We start from the raw sequence: 25,876 nt of genomic DNA on the forward strand, positions 1-25,876 counted from the left end.
TGTGTATTAGGATACAGCAGACCTATTCTTTCCATAAATCTGCATGGGCTCATCTATGAGAACACATTGTATAACAATAATGGAGATACGACCAGGATGACTCAAAGTGTCACAAATTATAAATGTAGTTTACCTACATATCCCTTACATTAGAATAGTTCCAAAGAAAGTAAAAGACGCCTATGAAGAAAATAAAACTTGTTTATTTACCGTCCATGTTATCAGTGATAGCTTTATTTTACCAGTGTTAATTTGTTTAAGTGTCAGGAATAATACAAATCTAAATAACTTAAAAATAAAATTACATTCCTAAACTAATCAGAAACGAAGTAACCGTCAAAAGGATATAGAAATGAAGTTACTGTCAAAAGATTGTATGTCCACAAAATACATATTAAATAATGTATTCAAGATTGTTTATTGTACACAAGTCAGCAGATTGAGATTCGTAAAACACGACAAGTGTCATTTGGCAAAACATTCCGGAAGCACAGAAAGCATTCGCAAAGCCACACCGACCCAAACGCCTTCTTCATTTGATTTACTCGGGTGTGTAGTTAGCTGGGTAATGAAGCTGGACGTAGCTGGGACAGTTGGGCGTTCTGCAGCACTTCCCCTGGGCCGGGGGATTCATCTGACAAACGTTCGGGAGGTTATCCCATTGTACGCATCTTAAAGAAAACCAAGGCTATGCTTAGCGACAAAGGATATTTAACGGAGATATAAGCGGGATGGAATTGCTGGGATGTTAAGCAGTAACAACTATACAAAAAACAACATACAGGTTTATGTTAAAAAACGTAAATGAAATAGACATAAAAAGCACAAAAGGGGCATTTTATATTCATATCTATTACCCGAATGTATGTTAAAGCAAGTCTGCAAATTACTGACATTTGACACATAGCAAAAACTCATCAACTTTTAACATAGAAATAGACAGGTGAACGCCAATGGGGAAAGCAAAGTATTAAGCAATTTTACAACGTTGCGTTTAGTATGTTTGTGACATAATTTTCTCTCCTTCTTGTGCGTGTATGACGTAATTGTCCAAAGTAACACAGACATGTGATGAATGTCTATTTAAAACCCCATTTCACGTGTGTGACGTCAAAACAGGATAAGAAAGACGTGACGTCACAAAATGGGAAACATTCCGGTAACCCTTTGCGGAAATAGTAATTTTTCTTTCTGAGCTAAAGAAATTCTGGGGACAGGAATGAGAGAAAATATTCATGTCCAGGGGTTTAGGATAGGGCAATTGGTGCAACATCCTCAGAACCATCTGATGTTACTCAGTTTGAAAATGTCTTGCAAGGAATTTACCTATTTGCATCCCACGACATGAAAGGGTGTCATGAAGGAGTGGATATGCAACATTCATGATCATCCCATATTAAAAGTTCAAAGTATTGACCAGGCAGGACGAATAAATACAATATACTCACAGCTGTTGGCAGTTGTACCTTCCCTGTGCTCCGTCAGTGCACGTGCACCTATAATCACAGCCGTCCTTCCACGACTGATTTTGCTGATACACTTGGCCCTTATAGGCACAACCTGTAAACATATGCTTCATTACCTCCTGCACTGATGGTAGACTAAAGCGAGGATACATGAGAATTGTTTAAGTCGACACAACATTTTTTTATAACTTATACAAAGAAAAGAAAAGACTGAAGGATGCACTTCCATACATCCTAATGTTAAAAGTTGTAATGTTATACGTATGGTTAAGGAAACGATACTTTGTTTTGATAATGTCATTTATTTATTTTTATATCACCTCGTGCAATATACACAATCAAGCTGACTAAATAGAAAGAAAAAGGAAAGAAAAAGGAAGGATGAATGTTCACGCATTCGAACATTCGAGACTGTGATTTAATATTGATAACACTATCGCTTTTTACTTCGCCGAAAAAAAGCGCAAAATAAAATGTTACACTGACCGTTTGAATGTCCGGTGACAACACCCGAGGAGCCGGTGCCTGTTTGGGTCATCGAACTGCCCATGCCTGTACCTCCTGGTCCGTAATAACCACTTCCGCCGTTTGTTCCAGTCGTGATCGTACCACCTGTTTACAACATTACGTGATTAAAGTTTTTGTTTTGAAATAGAAAGATATTTTGGAGAAAAAAACGTCAATAACACGATAAGCGCGACAAACCAAAAATAAAGCAAAAATCTAGTCCAAAACAAGAAACCTTCATCCTTCGGAAGTAACAAAATATGCCGTTGTTAAACAAATAGCCCAAATAATGTATTCTAGCAAATGATCCCTTGCATTGTGGACCTTCGTATATACAGTAACCCCTTCTCGATTTGTATAGATGTAACTACAATTAATGAGCCAAGAATGCCTCTGTTAACAAGGTAACTTAGTCTGTTTGACCGATCGTATAACGGTCGTAAGTCCAGGTATCGAATCCCAGTCCAGCCCTGCTGCAGATTTGCACTCAGAACACTGTTGGTGATTTCATTTAGAATATTGCATCTTTATACTTTTTTCAATTAAAAAAGTCCTGAACAGTAGATCAATACATATTCAAGTACGGGGATTATAAAGGTTTTTTTTTTTAAATTATGATTAAAGTAGAATAATTAAACTTTGGCTATTCCCCAATGCTATACTTGTTCAAGTTATGTCGTATAAGCTAACCAAAAATAAAAATGGAAAAACACTAAAAGCGTTGACAACTTATACCACAATGTTGTTTTTTGTGCAAAAAATATTTTTGTTTTTATCAGTAAATAATATCAATGTATATGTTGTGGACCAAGAAGTGTCCTCTGTCTATTTTAGTTTAATTATAAGGGACAATCATGATCATTTGGGGGGGTTGTTCGTTATATACCGAAGACAGGGCATTTTTAGAATAGAAATGTTTTTGTTGAAACAGTGCAAAGCATTCTGTATTAAGATATTTAACACTTTTAGACATTTTGAATAACGCGAATCGTACTCACCACTGCATTTGTTACAAGTTTTAGCGCAGTTATCCTTCACCCATCCTGCGTATGTTTGGTCAGTACATACAGACTGCCCATAGGCTGCGCAGTTCTGGATTCTGTCAGCACATGCACCTACAAGTATATTAATAGGAATGACATCAGCAATTTTTATCAATGTCATTGCCTATATCGTAATGTGTAAATGGAATAAACTCTTTCATGAAATAATTTTAGAAAACGTCGGCCAGGCAGGATTTACTGGTTGTATTTCGACGTTTTTAATTATTGTTAAATATTAAATAAAAATTAGTCTGCATTTACATTCACTTCGATAATGAAACAAAATGAAAATTCAATATTCCATGTATGGAAACTGTAATGGAGATCGGCCATTGAATGGCGTCTTTGCATTTTCCTTTATTATTGTTTTAAAAAGAAGAAAAAAATTGGGGGGGGGGGGGGGGGGGGAAATAATATCAACGACACATACCTGTGTAGCTTCCAGATCCTATAAAAACAGAAAAAAAACATATAAAATGTATTCAAAGAAAAGCAGTTTAGCAAGAGCAGTGACTAATTTTAGACTAGATATACAATTATTAGGCAAGAAACCGCCTGTTGGGTTGTTATTAGTTGAAACTCACTGACTTCTTTGGACATAATCAATCCCTCTCCGTAAAAACGAAGTTAAATCGTTTGAATATTTAAAGCCCTAAAATGTCATTGTCATAAGATGAACGTAACACAGGTAATTGAACCTTTAAACTCTGGGTATAAAGTCGGTAGGCCGAAGATGAATTATATTTAATGTATATATACATAAAAAAACAAAAACATTTTTCTGAATCATCCAGCTGTTTCATCCTTCTAAGATTAATCAGTGATGCAAGGGGCTAAAAAAGTTGGAAATCAAAATTGTCTAAACTACCATTAAAAAGAGGGGTAGGTGTGTTATGCATTTAACAATTTAGAGGAGTACTCGTTAATTTTAAATTAAATAATCTAAAGTGTGTATTTTATGTTCCGTGGCACCACTCAAAAGATATAAAGCTACAGCAAAATCCTCGAGTCTAAACAATCCACCATTAGAGTCTACCACCTTGTATTTTGAAATAAAAATGTCACACACACAGAGTTGATTGCACCTTTAACATGTTGTAATAGATACAGTAGGCAAAAAATGAATTACACTGCATCATACAGCTGTTTCATCCGTCTGCGACTCATAGGTGATGCCTAGTTACCTAGAGGTTGAAAATCAAATGTTTCTATACTACCGTTGAAAAAGAGAGGCAGATGTGTAACGCCTTATTATCAATGACTTTGACTCGCAGTCATTTCTACATGATGTCTTACGGCGATAGAAAGACGATTTGTGTATTGTTTGAAGATCAATTCATAGTTTAGCAACAGTTCAGATCAAAGGGGGACAATGCTACTAGGGGGACAATGCCGCAAAGAAGGTGTAAGGAAATGAGTAACAAACGAATATAGACACCAAGTGATACAATAGGGACAGTATATCACGTTAGACTTCTTAAATGCCTTCGTAGAAGAAGACATTTTCTTGAATTTGTGTCCCTACAGGTAGGGCGTAAGAATTGTACCTGCTGCCCCCATTGCATGATCGTAAGAGGCGAATTAATTTGAGATCTTATCTTTTCTCTTCTTTCTAAACAACTTGTTGAAAGTGCCTCAATTTTGGCCTTTAGTTGAGCGTTAGCCTCTGTGAGGAAGGCTTTGGGCTCTGTCCCCTGGCCGAGACATACCAGAGTCTGTACAAATAGTAGTTTCTACTCCTGCTCAACGCAGCAATCTAGGAGTTGGACGATTGGTTCGCCCGTTATCAGTATAATGTGACCTGCTGGGTGTTTTCGGCAGTATGTTTCAGTGAGGTAGCCCTATAAAGTCGACATCAGTTCCGCGCTATCACAGGGAGACAAACACGAACATATTGCAGCCTCCCAAAACACACACGCATACGCTACACGCATGCATCTTGCACACAGGGGAAGCTGTTGATAGAAAATTAAACAATACTAAACCAAACCAAATATCTTGACTTTGTTGTTAAATTTGTAACATCACTGCTGCCTACCTAAGCATATAGTTTAAGGCTGACGATGGTATCTATTCGCTTTTCCTGTTGGTGATAAATCTCGCATGATGAGTTAATATTGGTTCAAAGTATTATGTACCTGTTCCGTTGTAAACATTTTCTGCTGTATTGATGAGGTAAGCAGGTAAAAAGGGGTAAACACTTTGACATTTCGCGTATACAATTGTTTATATTGCAAAAAACTCCCCGTATTTAACCACCCTGACAAGGATGATGCGATTGTTAAAACATCAATATTACAATCAAATGAAAAAAATAGCAGACATTCGTTCTACTTAGACTTACATTCTGCACCACTGATAATTACAAACATCAACTTATCATATGGAAACACTATTTTACTGTTACTATGTGGAGATCCAATGTTTGAAATCCATTTTCACAATTCATTGGCCGGTACCAGAGTTATCTGAGCCAGATGGTCTAGTAAATCTACCTACCAGAACCACCTGTACCAAAACCGACTCCTGATCCAGTTCCGCTTCCACCCGATCCACCTTGATACACCCCAGTTCCACCAGACCCGCCTGGGTAAGTTCCGGTTCCACTAGATCCACCTGGGTAAGTTCCAGTTCCAGTTCCACCAGTGCCGCTTGGATACGTTCCAGTTCCAGTTCCACCAGTGCCGCTTGGGTACGTTCCAGTTCCTGTTCCACCAGATCCACTTGGGTACGTTCCGGTTCCAGTTCCACCAGATCCACTTGGGTACGTTCCAGTTCCACCAGACCCGCTTGGGTACGTTCCAGTTCCAGTGCCACCAGTGCCGCTTGGGTACGTTCCAGTTCCTGTTCCACCAGTTCCGCTTGGGTCCGTTCCAGTTCCAGTTCCACCAGTCCCGCTTGGGTACGTTCCAGTTCCTGTTCCACCAGATCCACTTGGGAACGTTCCGGTTCCAGTTCCACCAGATCCGCTTGGGTACGTTCCAGTTCCAGTGCCACCAGAGCCGCTTGGGTACGTTCCAGTTCCTGTTCCACCAGATCCACTTGGGTACTTTCCGGTTCCAGTTCCACCAGATTCACTTGGGTACGTTCCAGTTCCACCAGACCCGCCTGGGTACGTTCCAGTTCCAGTGCCACCAGTGCCGCTTGGATACGTTTCAGTTCCAGTTCCACCAGTGCCGCTTGGGTACGTTCCAGTTCCTTTTGATAAAAGTCTGCTGGTTACATAATATATTTGAAATATTGTTTTTGCCAATGCGGTGCCTTTGCATAAGTTCATTAATATCAGCAAGCTTCCTGTATGCTCCGATGACACGCAGCAAAGCTGCGATATGCGTTGCTTCATTGGTTGTAAGCCAGTATGCAGATTGAAAGCAATTACCATGATATAGTGCGCCATGTGTACCCTCACCATACTGTCCCGATTTCGTGGATCAGTGTTGTCAGTGATTAATAAATCCTGTTGCAAATTGTCCTAGGTAAAGCCATTATAATTCGAAGCTCAACGCCGCTGATAAGCTGGGATTCCATGTTATTGAAAACAGCATGCAGGTGATAAATAAGAACTCCATTGTATGAAGACTTGGTGAATTTCTTTGAATTCATCTTAGGTGTTTTAACATTTCTCACAACCGATTAGTGAAAACATTTGTTTTAAAATATTTTGAACACATAAACTTACCCAGACATCGTCTCGTAGTATTCTGTTAGAAATGTATTCATACTCTAGGAAGTAAACTGTTAAACAACGCAAGGAATTAAGCAGAACACTTCAATATTATAATGAGGTGAGTGTTATATGCTACACCAAAACAATGCGATTTTTTAATTTCTCTTATAGCATGCATTACTATTAGTTCATTAAGCACAATACTCATACAAAAGCTCATTTGAAACTTCAACCACAAAAAACATAGATGTCCAGCATGTTTGTGTAAACAATATATATTCTTTTAAATAGTGAATAAACAGCTTAATTGTTAAAAAAAATCGCATTTTTAATCGAGTTCATTTTGAATTTTGTCATTCTGGTCTGTACAGTTTCAGTTATATTTTTACCTTTTTCAACACTGCAATTGCATTTTATAACTATTTTATGCATAGATAACTACTTTCAACATTGTAGCATTGACTTTCATGTTGGAACTAACTTGTATTACAATTGATACACGGCCCTGTGTGCAGATTAAAAATTCATGGCCATACGTTCAAATGACAAATACATTGGAATAAAAAAACATTATATTTTCGGAGAGTGGGAAAGATCGAACACCCAGCATAACATGCATTGCATATGAGTATTAATATTACAAAGACGAAGCAAAAGCTCATTGTGCCATCAGTCTCAAAATACGCATGCATACTCTTAAGAGTAACTGGAATTTATAGCTAATCATTGTCTGAATACATTTAAAAAAAGGTTCGTGACGTTGTACAACCAAAGCAGATGGTTCCAACCTCGCTAAAATACAAAGAGGCGACTCCTCACTTTAGAAGTTTCATTTCGTAAAGTTATTTTGCTGACTTCCCTTTGACAAGAAAAAAACGAAAACCAAGTTTATAAGAATTGAAAAAAATATATCAAAATACCTGTTCCGGTGTTGGGGTTAGTTCCGGTTCCGGTGTTTGGGTAAGTTCCGGTTCCAGTACCTGTGTTGGGGTAGGTTCCTGATCCTGTTCCGGTGTTGGGATAAGTTCCGGTTCCAGTTCCGGTGTTGGGGTAAGTTCCGGTTCCAGTTCCGGTGTTGGGGTAAGTTCCAGTTCCGGTTCCGGTTCCGGTGTTGGGGTAAGTTCCTGTTCCAGTACCTGTGTTGGGGTATGTTCCTGATCCTGTTCCGGTGTTGGGGTAAGTTCCTGTTCCAGTTCCGGTGTTAGGGTAAGTTCCGGCTCCAGTTCCGGTGTTGGGGTAAGTGCCGGTTCCAGTTCCGGTGTTGGGGTAAGTCCCGGTTCCAGTACCTGTGTTGGGGTAGGTTCCTGATCCAGTTCCGGTGTTTGGGTAAGTTCCAGTTCCGGTTCCAGTTCCGGTGTTGGGGTAAGTTCCGGTTCCAGTACCTGTGTTGGGGTAGGTTCCTGATCCAGTTCCGGTGTTGGGGTAAGTTCCGGTTCCAGTTCCGGTGTTGGGGTAAGTTCCAGTTCCAGTACCTGTGTTGGGGTAGGTGCCTGATCCAGTTCCGGTGTTGGGGTAGGTTCCTGAACCAGTACCAGTGTTGGGGTAAGTTCCAGAACCAGAGCCACCTGTATTGATAAAATATTTTGAAACGTCATTGAATACATGATTTTAAAACGAATGCATTTTTGATATGTTGAATATCGACAAATGTGTCTATCTGAATCATCAAATATGAAATATCTTTTAGTTAAGAAAAAGAAAGATTAACATACGTACATTAACATAATGTAGAAAGAAAGGGGAAGACAGTGAGAGGGGCAGATAGAAGGGGGAAACAATAAAAGTAATGAAGACACACACAAGCATAGACAACACTTATTATAAGCATAACTTGTAAAATTCGATCATGACATAAATTAAAGAAATAACCAAAATCATAATTTCAACGCAATATCGATATGAAAATAGCGAAAACAACTCGTTTTAAAGCAAAGTTAAGTTGTAACAGAACGATGCTTTATCAAATTAGATTACGTCACTTCCGTGTAAACCACCAAGTAAAACAAACTCATCCGTGGTCGTGGACAGATTTAGTAGCACAAGGAATGCGTGGCGATAAAAGACAAACCAAAATCAAAAGCTAAATGGTCATTAGAGACCTTTCTGTGACACAAGCCGATGCATGATTGTAAACAAACACCCTCTTGGAGAAGCTGATAAGTAAACAAGCTGTTGTTATGATCATAAACAACGAACAATTTATACAAGCGATGACATGGTTCCAAAAACAACCAACAAATCAGCCTTCGGGTTTAACAGCGAAAGGATGTTCAAAAACAGCGTTCGATAACACAAGCTGATCCGCTGACATAACAAAAGCAAATACGATATGTAAATTGCTGTTTAGCCAGAAACCACAACTTTTTAGGCAGTTGGTCAATGGATGATTTTTGTTTCAATTATATTTAAATATCCCATCGTTGTCCATGGGAAGTGAGTAATGACTAAGAGACTCTCTAAGTATTCCAATACTGCAGTGCAATCGATATTTCGATATGTCAACGACTGAAAGAATTAGATATGTTTACATTTTTCATAAAAGAGAAGATATCATTCCGTATTTTCTTTCAGTATCATCTTGCTCCGATGTTCATCAAAAACACCGAAGTGTCAGTTTGAACTCGAAATCGATACAAGCAGTGTAAATGTTAGCAAAGGAATATGGAGATTATTGAAAATGTACAAGGAGAATAAAGCCATATGTTATGGAAGGGGAAGCGTCTTGTGCAGTTTTGAAAAAAACTGTAAATATTTGTCAAATCCAAGAAATATCACGTCCCGAAATTTAAAGCAAGAACCGGGATAGTGAAAACGAAAAAAAACCAAGGAACACTTTTGAGCTTAATGAGAAATATCGACTTTCATATTGCTCAAGGAAATAGAATATCATAGTGGCTACTATAAAACTTGCCCCTTGTCTTCATCGACATGCTCTCTCTTAATTGTGTGCTGTTAGTTATCCGTTTTGATATAATTTATATTTGAATATAATGTGCTTCTACACCAAATAGTAAACAAACCACTTCATCGATAGTAAAAGCATGGGGGGACGAGCCAGGAGAATACAGAGACTCCAATCATATCCCTATAGACGGGAGGTGGAGAATACCAAGAATAATGGAGGGGTATACAGGGACTCCAAGCAGATCCCTATAGACGGGAGGTGGAGAACAATCCACTTGAATGCATCCTGTCAGAATATCTTATTTATATTTATATTTGTTTCAGATTCTGTATTATTTTAAACAGCGGGAATGGCCTGAAGCACCTGTAGTTACATTGCTGCAAGCGTGTACAACGGTGAAAGCAGGTACATGTGTCACCAGCAAAGCGGAAATGTTATTTTAGTTGGACATGCCTATGGAGGGTATAAGTATCGTTCCTCCAGATCCACCGGTTCCTGTTCCGGTTCCTGTTCCGGTTCCTGTTCCGGTTCCTGTTCCGGTTCCGGTCATAGTACCTGTGCTGCTACCCAGCATGCCTTAGAAATCAATTCACATGTGTTTTGACCGTCTACCAGACATTCACTAAACAATAATAGTTTCCGCAAACTGGAGTGATTTGGTCATAACATTACCACAGAACTTGATAATTTTCTTTGACGTCGACAACAGTACCTGCTGGCGAAGTTATGCAAATTTTCCGCCAATGATACCCAAACGTGTGTCGACTTCAACAGTACAGGTGAGGTGAGTTAACATATCTCATGCTTTACTATTATTTACCGCTCACACGTTAATATGTTTTGAAAAAGAAAAGTCTATCAGTTGATCAGACTAATGTACAAAACAATTATCCAGCATTCACAGAAACAATACTGTTGATATGATAAATACGTAGTCAACTCGAATAATCACCTAATAACCAGATAAAAAGAGAAAACTATAATTTAAATATTGTCACAACTGTTTCAATTAATCGTTTTTAAAACAGTTGCATATCGTACACTGTGTCTGTTCTTTTTGATATATATACTTATAGATGTTGCTTCAAACTTGGTTACATTTGCAGGTAAGTTAAAATGTTCTCACCACATTTATGACAGAAAGCTGGACAGTTTTTGAGGACCCATTGATCGTACTGCTGGTCACTACACACCGAGTTAGTGTAGGCAGCGCAGTTGCTGATAGTATCAACACAGGATGCTACAAAAGAGAAGCCAATAAATTACAATGTTTAAAATTTCAATATTTCAACATTTAAAATTCAGCATATCTTTTATTCAAAACACAGTAGCAATATGTATAAATACAAATTACAGTTACTTACATAATTCTATTTTCAATTTTATAGCCATATCATTTAAATAAATGCATGATTAGTATGTCGGTTCGATGACTAGTACGGTATGCACTCTGTCACCTTCATCAGACAAATGTTCAATTGTATTAGTCAACGAAACGTCACGTAGATAAATCTCATTGGTAAAGCTATCTCAATCTGTATCAAATATACTCTCACCAATCTGCAAATAAAGTTAAAGAAGTCTATATACAATCTACTATGAAATAAAACTATTTCAGGCAAGGAGGAGTAGGTAGGTCACACAAGATCTTCAGGTAGAACACCTTGATAGTTTATATATTCTTGACCCCTCCCAAACAAACGATGTACAAGTCCATTTTACGGAACATTTACGAACTTCTTGTGATGGGTTATTAGGGATTAGGATAGCTACAGCAGTGTCACATTTTGAAATATTATTCAATTATGCGAAGAAATTAATTCATGGTTTTATTTTCTTCTTGGATGCTTAAAAAGTTTGGCAAATAAAGTAACTTTTATTAATTTTGGTTGTATTAGCGAAACAATTTAAAGCATCCGTTTAAACAGAATTAAAAAAAAACCATTTATACCTATCTTAGATCTGTTCATAAACAAAAATAAAAAATTAACGAATGAAATAATGGAAAGGTTATTGTAAGAATGTCATAAAAGATGTAAAAAATTTCGTGGAAATTATACGTTTTCTTGAAGGCAATGTCAGTGTGATTTTTATCGATCGTTTACAAATAAAGACAGTATGTTAAAACATGTACACGAACAAAAACCTACATAACTAAAAACATGTGTTACTTACTAGACCCGCTTGATCCTCCAGCTGAAACAGGGCATGGCAAATATAACTACACGAGGTATCAATATAGTGTTATTTCTTATAACAATCCGACCAAAAACTATCTAGTAGGTAAAAAAAATTACTGCAATAACACATAGGAAGCGATTAACTACACTATTAATTCGAGACCAAAACAACCAAGCTACACTCATATTAAATCTATCTACGTTATATGAAAATAAATTTCAACATTCTGTCAATTAGCAAACATTTCAACAACCCTTTGCAACGTTATCACACAATGAAAAAGACTTTACAATTTCCAGTTGGCGCTGACATTATTCAAAATATCCCACTTGTTCGCGATACATTTAAGTATTATTCAACATATGTTTCATATATTTCATGAACTTGTAAAGAATGAATCTTGCTATGGTTCGTAGTTAACTTGAAAAGTCTCGAGGCAAACTCAATTGATGATGTGTACAGGGCAACTGGACATGTGCTGATCATTGTACAAAGACTGTTATGAATCGAACAAAACAACAACGATAAATTACAGTAGGTAGGTAGATTTCTGATGATCTGTAGTAAGAAAGGAGGGGTTCTGAAATATGTTTAAATCCCAACCATAGAACAACCCAAGGAAGAGTAGGTAGGTCACACTAGATCTCTATGTAGAACACCTTGATAGTTTATATTTTCGTGACCCCTCTCAAACAAACGATGTACAAGTCCATTATACGGAACATTTACGAACTTCTTGTGATCGGTTATTAGGGATGTATAATGATAATAGCTACAGCAGCGTCTCATTTTGAAATATCATTCAATTATGCAAAGAAATAAACTCATGGTTTTATTTTCTACTTTGATGCTTAAAAAGTTTGGCAAATAAAGAAACTTTTATTAAATTTGGTTGTATAAGCGAAACAATTTAAAGTATTCGTTTAAACAGAATTAAAAAAAAACCACATTTATACCTATCTTAGATCTGTTCATAAACAAAAATAAATAATTAACGAATGAAATAATGGAAAGGTTATTGTAAGAATGTCATAAAAGATGTGAAAATTTTCTTGGAAATTATACGTTTTCTTGAAGGCAATGTCAGTGTGATTTTTATCGATCGTTTACAAATAAAGACAGTATGTTAAAACATGTACACGAACAAAAACCTACAAAACCAAAAACATGTGTTACTTACTAGACCCGCTTGATCCTCCAGCTGAAACATGACATGGCAAATATAACTACACGAGGTATCAATATAGTGTTATTTCTTATAACAATCCGACCAAAAACTATCTAGTAGGTAAAAAAAATAACTGCAATAACACATAGGAAGCGATTAACTACACTATTAATTCGAGACCAAAACAACCAAGCTACACTCATATTAAATCTATCTACGTTATATGAAAATAAATTTCAGCTTCTGTCAATTAGCAAACATTTCAACAACCCTTTGCAACGTTATCACACAATGAAAAAGACTTTACAATTTCCGGTTGGCGCTGACATTATTCAAAATATCCCACTTGTTCGCAATACATTTAAGTATTATTAAATATATGTTTCATATATTTCATGAACTTTTAAAGAATGAATCTTGCTATGGTTTGTAGTTAACTTGAAAAGTCTCGAGGCAAACTCAATTGATGATGTGAACAGGGCAACTGGACATGTGGTGATCATTGTACAAAGACTGTTATGAATCGAACAAAACAACAACGATAAATTACAGTAGGTAGGTAGATTTCTGATGATCTATAGTAAACAGGAGGGGTTCTGAAATTGGTTTAAACCCCAACCATGGAACAACCTTTTTTAAATTTGTTATGGATCAATTGGCATTTGGTAGTTGCAACGCTGGTGTAAATAGATGAAAAGCGAAAGATATACGAAATTACAAATGTATTGCCGTTGCAACTAAACATTGTTAGGTCATTGAGCTACAGTATCTCGCATCTTCTACTGTTACGACAATCAGACGTAAGTACTTACGGGTCATAATCAAGTGAAATCCTCCGTCTAAAAAGACAAATATTAGAAAATAGAAAATATAATATAAACCAAATTTTGTCAATACTATTAATTGTTGTAAATGATACATGCTACCTTACACTGGCATGCAAGATATTGTCATCAGTGGAACCGTTCAAATACCTGAATGGTAGGAATACAATCCCGCGGTAATTTTGATCGATAGAACACTATATATTCTTTTAGCTATAGTATACAAGTATTGACATTTTCAAAGGTGAAACCAAGGTTTATCATCCTCATAATTCGGGTTATAAATTCGACGCATTAAAAGAAAGAGAAATGATAACAGGTTGATTATTATACTATTTATCCATGAAGAACACATCATGATTATTTATAAATGTTTCTGGTTTTTATCACGCCATGTAAAAGCAAATGGCGGGAGAAATTAACAAAAGATATACCGATTCATCATATCAGTTGAGCTTGATAGTTTTGTATCGTAACAATACTTCTGAAAATAACTTAAACTAAATGGAAATATTGTTCAGATACAAAACTACCATAACAGTCACGTGACTATCCAGCACGGGAGGCAAATTAGAGTGATCGAAGTTACCCTACTTTCCCCTAGACCAAATACAAAAGTCAAGCACGAGAGGAACAAAAAAAATCACGGCAAACCATGTTTCAATACAAGGAAGTCTATATTATTAACCGATAATATCATGACCATATAATATTGATATTGTGATTTTATTCATTGTTCTATGTAAAAGTATCATTCTTTTTAAATAACAAATGTTGTTGACAGAAGAGCAGCGACTACATATGATAATCTGAATGACATTGATTTAAAGAAAAGATACGAAGATATGATCCAAACATCAACGAACAGCAAATTCAGATGCAATTATGATAAAAACTCAAACAAGAGAGAATAGCAGCAGATACAAAACAGCATTAAATTACGAAAACATCAAACGTTTGTTAAAACATTGTTCATTCTGATAGACGAAATACGGTTCACAACAGGGTATACTTTTCGAAACATGCCGTTGATGTTTCACAACTGAAAGAAGGTTGGGTCAGATTCCTTTTTGAATGCCTCTTGTAAGCACAATTTCCGTTGTTGAACATTTATTACTCAGACGACCGTATCATAAATTAAGTTTGGATAACGAATAATATTGAATAAATATATTTACCACCTCCAGTGCCTCCAGTGCCTCCAGTTTGTCCTCCAGTCATTTGACCTCCACCAGTCGATCCCCCCATTGAACCTCCTAGATAAATAGCCAAGGAACTTATAGAAGTAGTTCACCGTACACAAATGTCATAAATTGAATCATTTCGCTTTCACTTTCTGCCAACCATGAATTAACTAATTGACAACACAAAAACAATGGTCAACAGTTTAGGTAAAACATTCAAACCCTTATATTGAACGATAACAATCCCAGAAATTAACCCAATATATTGAACGGTACAGCGCTGTACCAATAACAAAAAGAATTATAGATGGTGGAAATGAAAGGATTGGAATTCATTCATAAAAAATGATCACTCTAAACATGCTTTGTTATTCAAACTATAAATTCAATAGATTTGCACCACCCCCTTAATGCATTAACAAGGCCGAGACATCATGAAAATAATTGACGTTGGGATATAGTATACAGGTATTTACTCTAATTGCAATAATTATGTCAATATGTCTGGCTCTTGAGGATAAGATTAACTAATTAATGTTATTATATTATATCAAGTCTATATAATTTGCATTTGATATACCAGAAACAACACGTACCTGAGCTCATTGATGACCCACCTGTAAAGAAACCCCCAAATCAATTCCTGAAGTAAGGTAATAAACGACTGTATTTGAATTGTGATAAGGTAAACATCGAAAATTCACGTCATTGTCAATATGTTCTTTTTCCCTTATTTTTTGAATTTAAACATCCGTGCAGCTGCTCACTTATGAATATATCGTAAAAAACGGCTCTTTTGATATATTCTATAGTTTGAAACACTTCAGATATTGGTACAACCATTTACAGTCGAACACTTTATGATTGAATGCGGTGATTTTAAACAAATACGTGATAGATTGTATGATGTAACGTCTATGAAAATATTATTCGATACTGTGCAATTAATAATATGACTATTTACCCTTTATTGATCTTTATAATAAAATATGATATATTTTGCAGCCTATTCGTTTGATGTTGATTTATTTCTAAATCCTTTACATATTGTAAGATATTTAGTTTTGGTTGGATGTGTTTATTTTTATCAATGTCTCTTTCTACAGTGTTGTTTGACCCAAAATGACTCACATTGTCGACGGGCCGTTAAACAATAGAAAAACAAAACAAATAATTCTGTTGAAATTTAGTACCGCAGAATACCAAGGGGACGAAATGGCCATATGACGCTGTGATATGTTCCCACAAGGGATAAAAACAACCCATTATGCCGGTAGCGCATTCGTCGCCTCTAAGGATCATGCAATGGGATACAGTAAACGTATTATGTCCCCGAAACTGCACGGAATTCTATTTCCACAAATCCGAACCGATATAGCTTGATATACATCTTATAACATTTAAAAGCAACTTCCACATATAGATAGCATTACTTACACAAGTTGCATGTTTTTCTACAGTTGTCTTTGGCCCATGGGGTGTATTGAGGATCGCTGCACATAGCTGCGCCGTAGTCCGGGCAGTTGGATAGAGAATCCGTGCACGTGGCTACAAAGGTACAACGGTAGTTAGTTGTAAACACGTTATAAAATGGTATTGCGAGCGTCTAGACTAAAAGTATATAACTAGAATGTTTAAACTCCCTTTAATGCCGTCAAATTATATTTCACTAGGTGATACATGTATGGAAGTACTGGTTGTGATCTGTGGTATCTCAAAAGTTAACAACTTAAAAAAGATTTTTTTTTCTATGTGACCCTAATGCTCTTCCGTAGTCATTTCATTGCTTTAATCAGCTCTAGGATTAACAAAATAATAAATTATATTGATGTATATTATAACTTCTCTAAATAACTTAGCAAATGGGTCAATAATAAGGTAATTAATAAAACAAAAAGGAAAGACACATTTATGCATCGTAAAGTATGAGGTATCCATAGAGAGCAGCATTGTGGTATTAAGAAGACGTTCTGTCGGGTTCCAGAACTATGTTTAAAAGAATGTTTGGGAGATCTTGAAAAGAGGGCGAGAGAGCCTACTCCAGGATAGGGGGAAGGTCACTGACAGTCGTAGCCACAATGCATTGAACTAATAAAACACTTAAGTCCACAACGTGGTGTTCAGCGTGTTGTGTTCAATTGTAACACTTGTTTCGTGAAACTTTTGTCAGACCGTAATTAAATTCTTCATGACTCTAATGATAATCTCGTGACAATATGTACCTGTCTGTAGACTCCCAGCTCCGCCGCCATTTTGGATCACCACCGAACCACCACCTACGGAATAAAGCCAGTGATGCATTAGGTATTAGTGCCATACTGTTACTTCACGAGGTTAGATTAATTCATTTCTCTCTTTCCTACTATAGGTTTTTTTCTCACTCCTCGTTGGATAAATGTGCCGGAGTTGAAACATATTTTGGTTACCAACCGCATTATTTCATTTGTTAACTTTTGTATGTTGACACCCTTTACATTTGTATGTATATAGCGATAAACGTCTTTTCACCTGATGTAAAATGTTGATTTTTATACCTTTTTATCTTTTTTGATTAATAACTGTCACCTTAGCAATACTATTATTCATGTGCTGTAGAGTGCATCAGAGTAGTTTTACAAATTATATATATATAGGCCGCTATACAAATGTTGAATATTATTTTTTATAATATTATCTAATTTAAATAATAAACCACTATTTACCACCTCCTGTTTGAGTGCCCATTCCACCGGTGCCTCCGTCGGTAGTCTGGAAGTTGCATTGGGGTTTGGAACAGCACGAGTTTTGTATCTTCACCATAAAACAGCCCTGAGGCAGGTTGTCGTAGGTGGGACACCTGGCGGTTAGAAGATCAGGGATATCACTTGATACGTTATAATAATAGTAATAACAATTCGAGGTTTTTATATACCGCTTTATCACAACCTAGTTCGCAGGTCGTCTCAAAGCGGTTCACAGCTAGCATTCAACAGTTCTAGCACGGCCCAAGCACGTACTCATTAACAGCTGAATAGACTGAAGCAAGCGAAGTAAAGTATATTGTTCAAAGATACAACACAGTGCCATGACGTGACTCGAACCCGCAACCCTTCGGTCACGATCCCGGTGTCCTACCACTAGGCTACCTTCTGAATATACATGATATATAGTAAAATTAAGTACAGTGTATCACAGATAATTTTGTAAAAATATCTGTATTGCACTTCGCTACCAATGCTGACTTCATTTGAAAGTACTATGGAAACAGTCTGAAAGTTGCCCTTCAACATGGCGCTTACTAAACATAATAAATGTATAACAGTTATTCATTAACAAAAAAGATGCAATGTAAAATTAATTTAAGCAATAATAAGAATTTAAAAAAATCATGCTGTTGACTTTTTAAAGGATAACCATTAAAGACCATTTTGAATTAATAACCAGAAATGATGCAGAAAGGAATTAACACAGCAAGAAGCATGACATCTGGCGCAATGGCTAATTTTTATCCTTTTTAATCAACATTATCTAGGGACGGAATCCTCGTGGCGGGTTTTTATTGTGAAATATGAAGTAGTGGTTAATGTAATTCTTTCATATACCTCTCAAAATAATTTTAAAAATTCCAAGCCAGGAAAACGGCAAGCAATGTTGAACGCTTCTTTGTAGAAAATGCAAAACCAAGCGCTGGGACACTAGATCTAAATAAAAAACAGCAGAATTGCAATTTATTATAATTATTTGAAAAGTGCGTACTTACACATCCGTACACGAGTATTTGCCGGCAGTGCCATCCACGCATGAACAGTCATACTTGCATGGTACCGTCCAAGTCTGCCCTTGCTGGTAGACCTTTCCCTCGTATAGACAGCCTCCACCTAATAGCAAAACAGAAGGCAAATGCTATTGGTTATGTTATCAAATTTAGTGACTACAACACTACGTCCAGTAAAATAAGTTCTCGTTTAAAACTTAAATCAAGTCAACATCACAATATATAACTGATAATGTGGATAGAATGAAGTGGTAGTCACCAATTTCATAACATAGCAAAACCAGTCCTCACAGATCTGTTTTGACCGATTGAACTAAACGGATTTGCAGCAGATTTGGGATCTATATATTTCTATCTGTCTAATTTCTTAGTGCCTTGCTTCGCATCACTTCACTTTTGGCTTTCATGTTGAACGTTCGCCCAATGGGAGAAAGGCAGTGGGTTCTGTCCCCAGACCCAGACATTCCAAAGGCCTTAAAAATGGTAGTTTGGTATGCCCAGCTTAACGTTCAGCATGTAGTTCATCCGTTGTCAGTATAATGTGACCGGGCGATATGCTGTGCTGTGTGCCTTAGGCATGCTATTACAGTGAAGTAGCACTATACAGTCGGCATAAGATCCGCGCTATCACATGGAGGCAAGTACGCCAACACTCCCTGTCTCCGGGTGCATCTTCTTTGCAACAACCATTTTATTATCAACACTTAGAATACATATATGTGGTCGACCAAATGCAAGCATGCCCCTATTGATAGGTACAAAACATATCGTCACTCAGCCACTGGGGCTGGTGAACAGGAGAAAAAAGCCCAGCAGCTGAAATATTTTACAACTCCGTTCGATCTATAAATACGATACAATTTACACATCAATTGTCTTAAGTTGCATATTTATTCCATACCGTGATCGTATACTCCAAGTATTGTAGAATGATTGGACAAAAAATTACCGAACTTCTATTTTCTTCATTTAATTATGACTTGGTAGTAAAACAAAACCTACCGACTATATCATTTTAACAGTAACGAACAACAGCAATATATATATATATTTACATTTGGTGTGGCAAAGCCCTTCTATATACCTACTAAAGTACTGCCAAAAGCAGCTTCATCTTATGAGACTATAACTGAAGTTGGTCTTTGCACCTCCGAGCGACTTAACAGTGTCACTACCGAACTTATCGGTATCTTCTGCATACAAACTTATCATGGCGCGCTAGCGCACCATTCAATTTGTCTGTGACACATGTGGCAGTTAAACCAGTTGGTCTGCCACATCTATGTAGTTTATTGCTTAAATACATAATTTAAGGAAGTTTATTATATACCTTAAGCACTGGTTTTCAGATCGTATTCTTAATACTAGTGAAATCGATATATCATTGTTTTTCTTTTTTTCTGAATTTATTCAATGTTTACATGACGTGTTCCTAATTTTTAATATAACATGACAAATTTGAAGTGCCATGAAAACAAGAGAATACTATAATTTGAACTTGTAATCGATAAAGCAAAGGTGAAATACGAACAAAGAAACGAGTTACATGGAGACCCTTGAAAACATACACAGAGATTAAGACCGTGTGTTCCGGAAGATATAACGTCTGTTGCTTCATTGATATCACCAGCCATGTAAATAAAGGTCAAATTGAAGTAATTCCTGACCTCACATCAATAACTCGGGTGGCGACAACAAAACCAAAAGGCACACTAATACGCATATTTGAAAAAAGTCGACCTTCATATGACACAAAAAGCAATCTGTTTTACTGTAGATTTAAATGTCTTCAGAACCCGCCGAGTCACAGAAAATGTACGTTCGTGGCTATTACATGACTATCACATCGGTGTACATTGTATAGCCAAACATAATTCATAAAAATATATCGGATCATCATTTCAATATTCTGCTGTTTTGGTGTATGTTGTTGGAACTCATATCTGAACCCGTATTCAGCCAAGCAATTAGCAAGTGGGATATCAGGCCGTGAGTGAAACTTATTTGTTTTCAAGTGGCCTTGATTCATACATACATAAGTGATATGTATTCTTCAGATAGTACCAATTTTCGGGTAAGAAGATACACTTGAGTCAATGTTGCGTACAATTCACTATCGAGCAATATATTACACTGTACCTGAAACGATATTGGTATATTACGAAAAAATACATATATGTGTGTGAAAGGGTGAGTATTTGTTTGTATATTATTATTTTATTTTTTTACATATTTTTATCGAATACTTCTGTAAGGCTGTACTCTCGATATCGTTCGTGGAGATTCTATCGCCAATAATAGTCAGAAACAATATGATATAATATAAGTTCTAGCAGAATAACAATAATATCAGTCAAAGTAATGAGGAAGCGAGTTTAAATTGTATCAATCTACTTAGATAGGACTTAACTTAGAAACATAGTTTTAATGATAGTTTTCGTCCAGGTCAAATGCCATACGCACTGTACAAGTACATCACGTGATTAGGGAAAGTCAAACGGTGACTTTACAAGTTCATGTAAGTTGGGATTGAATAAGTCATGCCGTGTCAGACATCCGGTTCAGGTCACGTGCTATCTTGTGTCATGTCTAGAAAAAATGTCTGGTATCTAATACAGACATTCAATGACAGGTAATGTCCTTATCACCGAGTGTTGCGTCTCGCACAGCTGTTACAGAACTTATGTGGTCGTTCGTCAGCAATAATATCATTGTCTTCTAGATGTATAATCCATAACCTCAGAAATTCTCTTTATTATGTTTTGAAAGCTTTCATCAGGATGTAGGATAATCTCAAGTTATATTTTATCGACTAAAAAAAAACCACGTAACTACCTGCAACTTAAATAAAAAAATAAAAGTTATATTTATATGTTCTGCAATTTTTCACAAATGATCTAGGTTTTCTAACACGCCCTTGGAAAACCGAACTTGATATAGGACTAAAATGTTCATTCTTTATCATAACAAGTTTCTTTTTACACATTAGCACATGAGTACTTAAATCTTTCAACATCATTAGTCCATCTCTGATTAATAGCATACATGTTTAGCTTTATCAATGAGGTATATGCACAGCATTACAATATTTATTTAAATAAGTACATTGTATATTGGCCTTTTACATCATGCTAGTTTAATATTAATTTTAGTTTAGATACAATGTAATCATCTGGAATAAGTCATTCTTAACAGATTCGAAACAAAAATATAATATTTTGATCATACGTTAAAACTTCAAATAGAAATATATCAGCATAGGTATCTAAATATGTTTTTAAAATATATGGGCCTTCAACATAAATACTAGTTTACCCAATTTCTAGATACAATGTTATCATCTGGAATAAGTCATTCTTAACAGTTTCGAAACAAAAATATTATTTTGATCATACGTTAAAACTTCAAATTGAAATATATCAGCATAGATATCTAAATATGTTTTTAAAATATATGGACCTTTAACATATATACTAGTTTACCAAATTTCTAGATACAATGTAATCATCTGGAATAAGTCATTTTAAACATATTAAAAAAGTACAAGTTTCATATTCTGATCAGATATTAAACTTCAAATTGAAATATATCAGCGTAGGGTTCTAGATCAATCATCAACATATTGTTTCAAGTATATGGGCCTTATATATATTTTGATCAGACATTGAACTTCAAATTGAAATGTATCACCAATAATTAGTTTGGTTTGGTTTAGTATTGTTTAACGTCCTATCAACAGCTATGGTCATTTCAGGACGGCCTGAAACGGTGTATGCATGCGTGTTTTGGGAGGCTGCGATATGTTCGTGTTTGTCTCCTTGTGATAGCGCGGAACTGATGCCGACTTTATAGTGCTACCTCACTGAAACATACTGCCAAAGACACCCAGCAGGACATCCCACCCGGTCACATTATACTGAAAACGGGCAAATCAGCCGTCCCACTCCTAAATTAAAGAGCGTTAAGCAGGATCAATAACAGCATATGTAGACCAATAATCATATGCATCTCTATTCCTGAAAGCATTGCCATCACCTTTATCTTCCATCAGTATCATAACTGTTATCAACATCAACTAGACAAACTGTGAACCATATACCCGCTTTTGTGTTGACACTTGTTTCTTGAGAAGACAAGTAAAGTTTCAAGTCATAACTCCAGCAAAGTGTTATTATTGAATTGCAAGTCCCTTTCTTCATGCACACCTACGTTACTATGATGTACATTGTAGTTTCACTGCGCTAGGTTACATAAACATCTTATAAAAGGTTAAGAAGGAGATGAGCTTACAAGGTTGCTAAAGTTCCAATGGCCATGTTTCAAGAAAAAATACTTAAATTGCATATGTATTTCCTTACATGATGTAGTTTTGCTTTAACACATATTCAACCAACGGTTTAAGAGGAGTTGCGCTTACAAGGATAATGTACTGACGGACGGAGAGGGGGATATCTATATACCCCAAAACACTTTGTCATCTAAAGCTGATAATTCCATCGTTACTATTACATTTCCCTGGATTATTTAAAATCAATATTACAACAATAATAAGATCAATCATAACATTGGCTTAATACTGCCATCAATAGTATCAAATTTATCAGATGACTACCATTAATGATATCACATATATCAATACGATTCTCCAAACTTACTATGGAACATTGCATGACATAACAACAACTCTCTAAATTTAAAATATCTACTTTCAGATCATCATATAAAATCTCTATATTTAATATAAACCTTCCACCACATCATCCTAGATTTACTATAGAAAATGTCAATCCTAAAAAAATAATCTTTCAAGATTTTTCATTCTAGATATAGTGTAGAATTGTTAAGAATACCGTAGCAATTCTCCAGATTTACCTGGACAGAACACCATGTTTGTTTAACATGTTTAATGCCACATCCACTATCTAGATATAGTGTAGATGAAAAACTATTCCTTAATTTGTTTAATTATCTAGATTTAGTATGTAAAGTATATCTAAATATCATGCTCTTAAGCAATCACCATAACAATTGCCTACTGAAAGGTCTCGAAACAATTCTTTACATATAATCATTGAAGAATATCAGCAATAACATAACCATTCTATTGATATCGCACTAGATATTAGCTATTTTATACACCGAATCTTTAAAAACATATTTAATTTTACATGTAACAACTATCTAAACAAAAATATAACATTGAGAGTTATGGTTGAGCAAGTGGATAGGTCACGCGCCTTTAACCAAGACGACCAGGATTCAATTCCCCGACCGAACATTAGAACATATTGGGTCACCTGCCTGACAAAGATTGCGTGCATCATTAATACCATCTGCGCCTTTTTATCTGACCCAACAAGAGTGTTTGATAAAAGGTTATGAAATTTTAAACAAAATTAACATGTCCTTATTGCATTGTAATAAATGCTTACGTTGCTTTTTTCATGTATTTTATTGCAATTTTTAAATGTTAGAACATTGGTTATTAATAGCCAATTGAGACTTGTTCAGAAGTTACTTATACGATATTATGACAGAAATCTATATGAATTAATTATATTTAAACATTTTTTTTTATGTTTTTTTTTTAATTTATATTAAATGAATACTAATGAAAAATATACACCAGCAAAACATTACGATAACCAAGATTTATAATGAACGTCTACAGTAGTATATCAATTATGTAGGTCTGGTATGGAAGTATTTCTTCTGTATCACAATAGTTTTCAGACTTATTCTGGGAAATCTTCTTAAATAGCATAAGAATCATATCATTAATACATCTAGCATGTATTAACATTGGCGTTATTTGCAACAATACAATAACCGTCCTATAAATTAAAAAATATTTCTGCATGAGTTCCGGCAGCATTTGAATTTTTAAAATAAAACAACTGTTTTGTTCTTTTTTATATCCGGTATAACAGAAGTTATAAACTTTCCTCAAATACCGCCAGTGCCAGAAACAGATAGTTTCAAAGTTTGGGCCCTTAATAAGTAGCTACCATAACGCTTACAGTTATTTGAACCTGTGTCACTTTTAAGGCTTTTTGTGCAGCTCGATTGACTTAAGAGGGCCATGGTATGTTTGGGAGTGTTTGTATTCATATATAAGCGAAACACGATAACATCTGAGAATTTGATTTGCAGGTAAACTATTCATATTCTATACAAAGAAAGCATGTGTAGGTTAGCTTCGAGTCCGTTTGGATGGGTACCAAACTTAGCTATTAAGATAAATACCAGCATAAATGAATGTCCAAAATCTGCCTGATGCATAAAAAAAGATTGATTAGTTTCAAATTTGTATGTGGCCAGTCAAAAAGGATATCAGCGTTCATAAATCCAGATTTGGACAGATACGTTCTAAATGGCTAGAACAAGTATGCAGAATACATTCTTCTACGCCCTTAGTATGATTCCAACAACCTTTTTTTTCCAAAAAATCTATATATCCGAGTAAGAAAAACAATTATTATTAAAATCACACGAAAGGATACTTAATATTAATCCACTCACCGGAGGATGTTTGGCGTACTACTCGTGTATGGCGCCTGCTTTTCAAGGCATTTGCGCTCACCACCAAACACACCGCAAGTATTATCAGGACTCTCATGACGATCGCTCGGAGTCGTTACGATTGCTGAGCGCGGAATCGACGTATCCTCGCTTTTATCATTGGTCGTGTCCCGATAACGGGCCGTGTTGTGACGTACCAAAATGGACTTGTACTCGTTAACATGGTCTCGTGAACAGATATAACAGTGCCGGTATGTCTTTACTAAAGGGGTACAACAAGTAAACAACCACGATACCCGTCAAACACTGCTCGGGATGGATGTCACTGACGTAAGCAGTATGGCTGCAAAAGCTTAGAAAGCTTAACACATATAAAATGCACTAACGATCGAGCTGATTTATGACATACTGTTTTATTTTTTTTAATTTACTTCCATTTAATATTTATTTTGAAACATTTTGATTTATTTCGAAAGACAAGAACACCGACTTAAAGCGAGTACATCCCACAGTTACTGTTGATGACAAGAGATGGCTATAGGCTTGTAATGTCGTGATATTTTGTCTCTGGGAGTTACACTGTTTTGTCAAACGACGACAGTTGAAGCCAAGACAAATATCTATTTGATTGCGCTTCATATCAGATCTGTGACTT

At 35.9% G+C, this 25,876-nt stretch overlaps 1 protein-coding gene across 1 annotated transcript; it reads right to left on the minus strand.

Moving 5' to 3' along the window:
• Nucleotides 1–394: 394 nt before the first annotated feature.
• Nucleotides 395–25,363, minus strand: LOC110453398 (putative per-hexamer repeat protein 5). Its single transcript, XM_021502327.1, has 20 exons — nucleotides 25,222–25,363; nucleotides 18,685–18,802; nucleotides 17,648–17,781; nucleotides 17,168–17,221; nucleotides 16,383–16,493; nucleotides 15,542–15,562; nucleotides 14,940–15,017; nucleotides 13,750–13,776; nucleotides 12,950–12,970; nucleotides 11,764–11,784; nucleotides 10,715–10,828; nucleotides 10,042–10,164; nucleotides 7,810–8,248; nucleotides 7,604–7,773; nucleotides 5,516–5,932; nucleotides 3,447–3,464; nucleotides 2,972–3,088; nucleotides 1,953–2,078; nucleotides 1,449–1,560; nucleotides 395–671 (listed from the first exon to the last, which is right to left on the minus strand). Exons 1-20 carry the CDS (start codon nucleotides 25,316–25,318, stop codon nucleotides 542–544), a joined length of 2,448 nt encoding a protein of 815 aa, XP_021358002.1. The 5' UTR covers nucleotides 25,319–25,363; the 3' UTR covers nucleotides 395–541.
• Nucleotides 25,364–25,876: the final 513 nt, after the last annotated feature.

The sequence above is a fragment of the Mizuhopecten yessoensis genome, unplaced genomic scaffold (genome assembly GCF_002113885.1).
Source record: "Mizuhopecten yessoensis strain PY_sf001 unplaced genomic scaffold, ASM211388v2 scaffold7283, whole genome shotgun sequence".
In the NCBI taxonomy this organism is placed as follows: Eukaryota; Metazoa; Mollusca; class Bivalvia; order Pectinida; family Pectinidae; genus Mizuhopecten; species Mizuhopecten yessoensis.

Excerpts from the sequence above, each read along its gene's own strand:
- LOC110453398 (XM_021502327.1), bottom strand. The coding sequence starts at position 25,318 with ATGAGAGTCCTGATAATACTTGCGGTGTGTTTGGTGGTGAGCGCAAAT. Across the intron at positions 11,785-12,949 it reads TGGAGGATCAAGCGGGTCTA|CTGGAGGATCAAGCGGGTCT; the intron begins GTAAGTAACACA and ends GCCCTGTTTCAG. Across the intron at positions 7,774-7,809 it reads CCCAACACAGGTACTGGAAC|TGGAACTTACCCCAACACCG; the intron begins AGGAACTTACCC and ends CGGAACCGGAAC.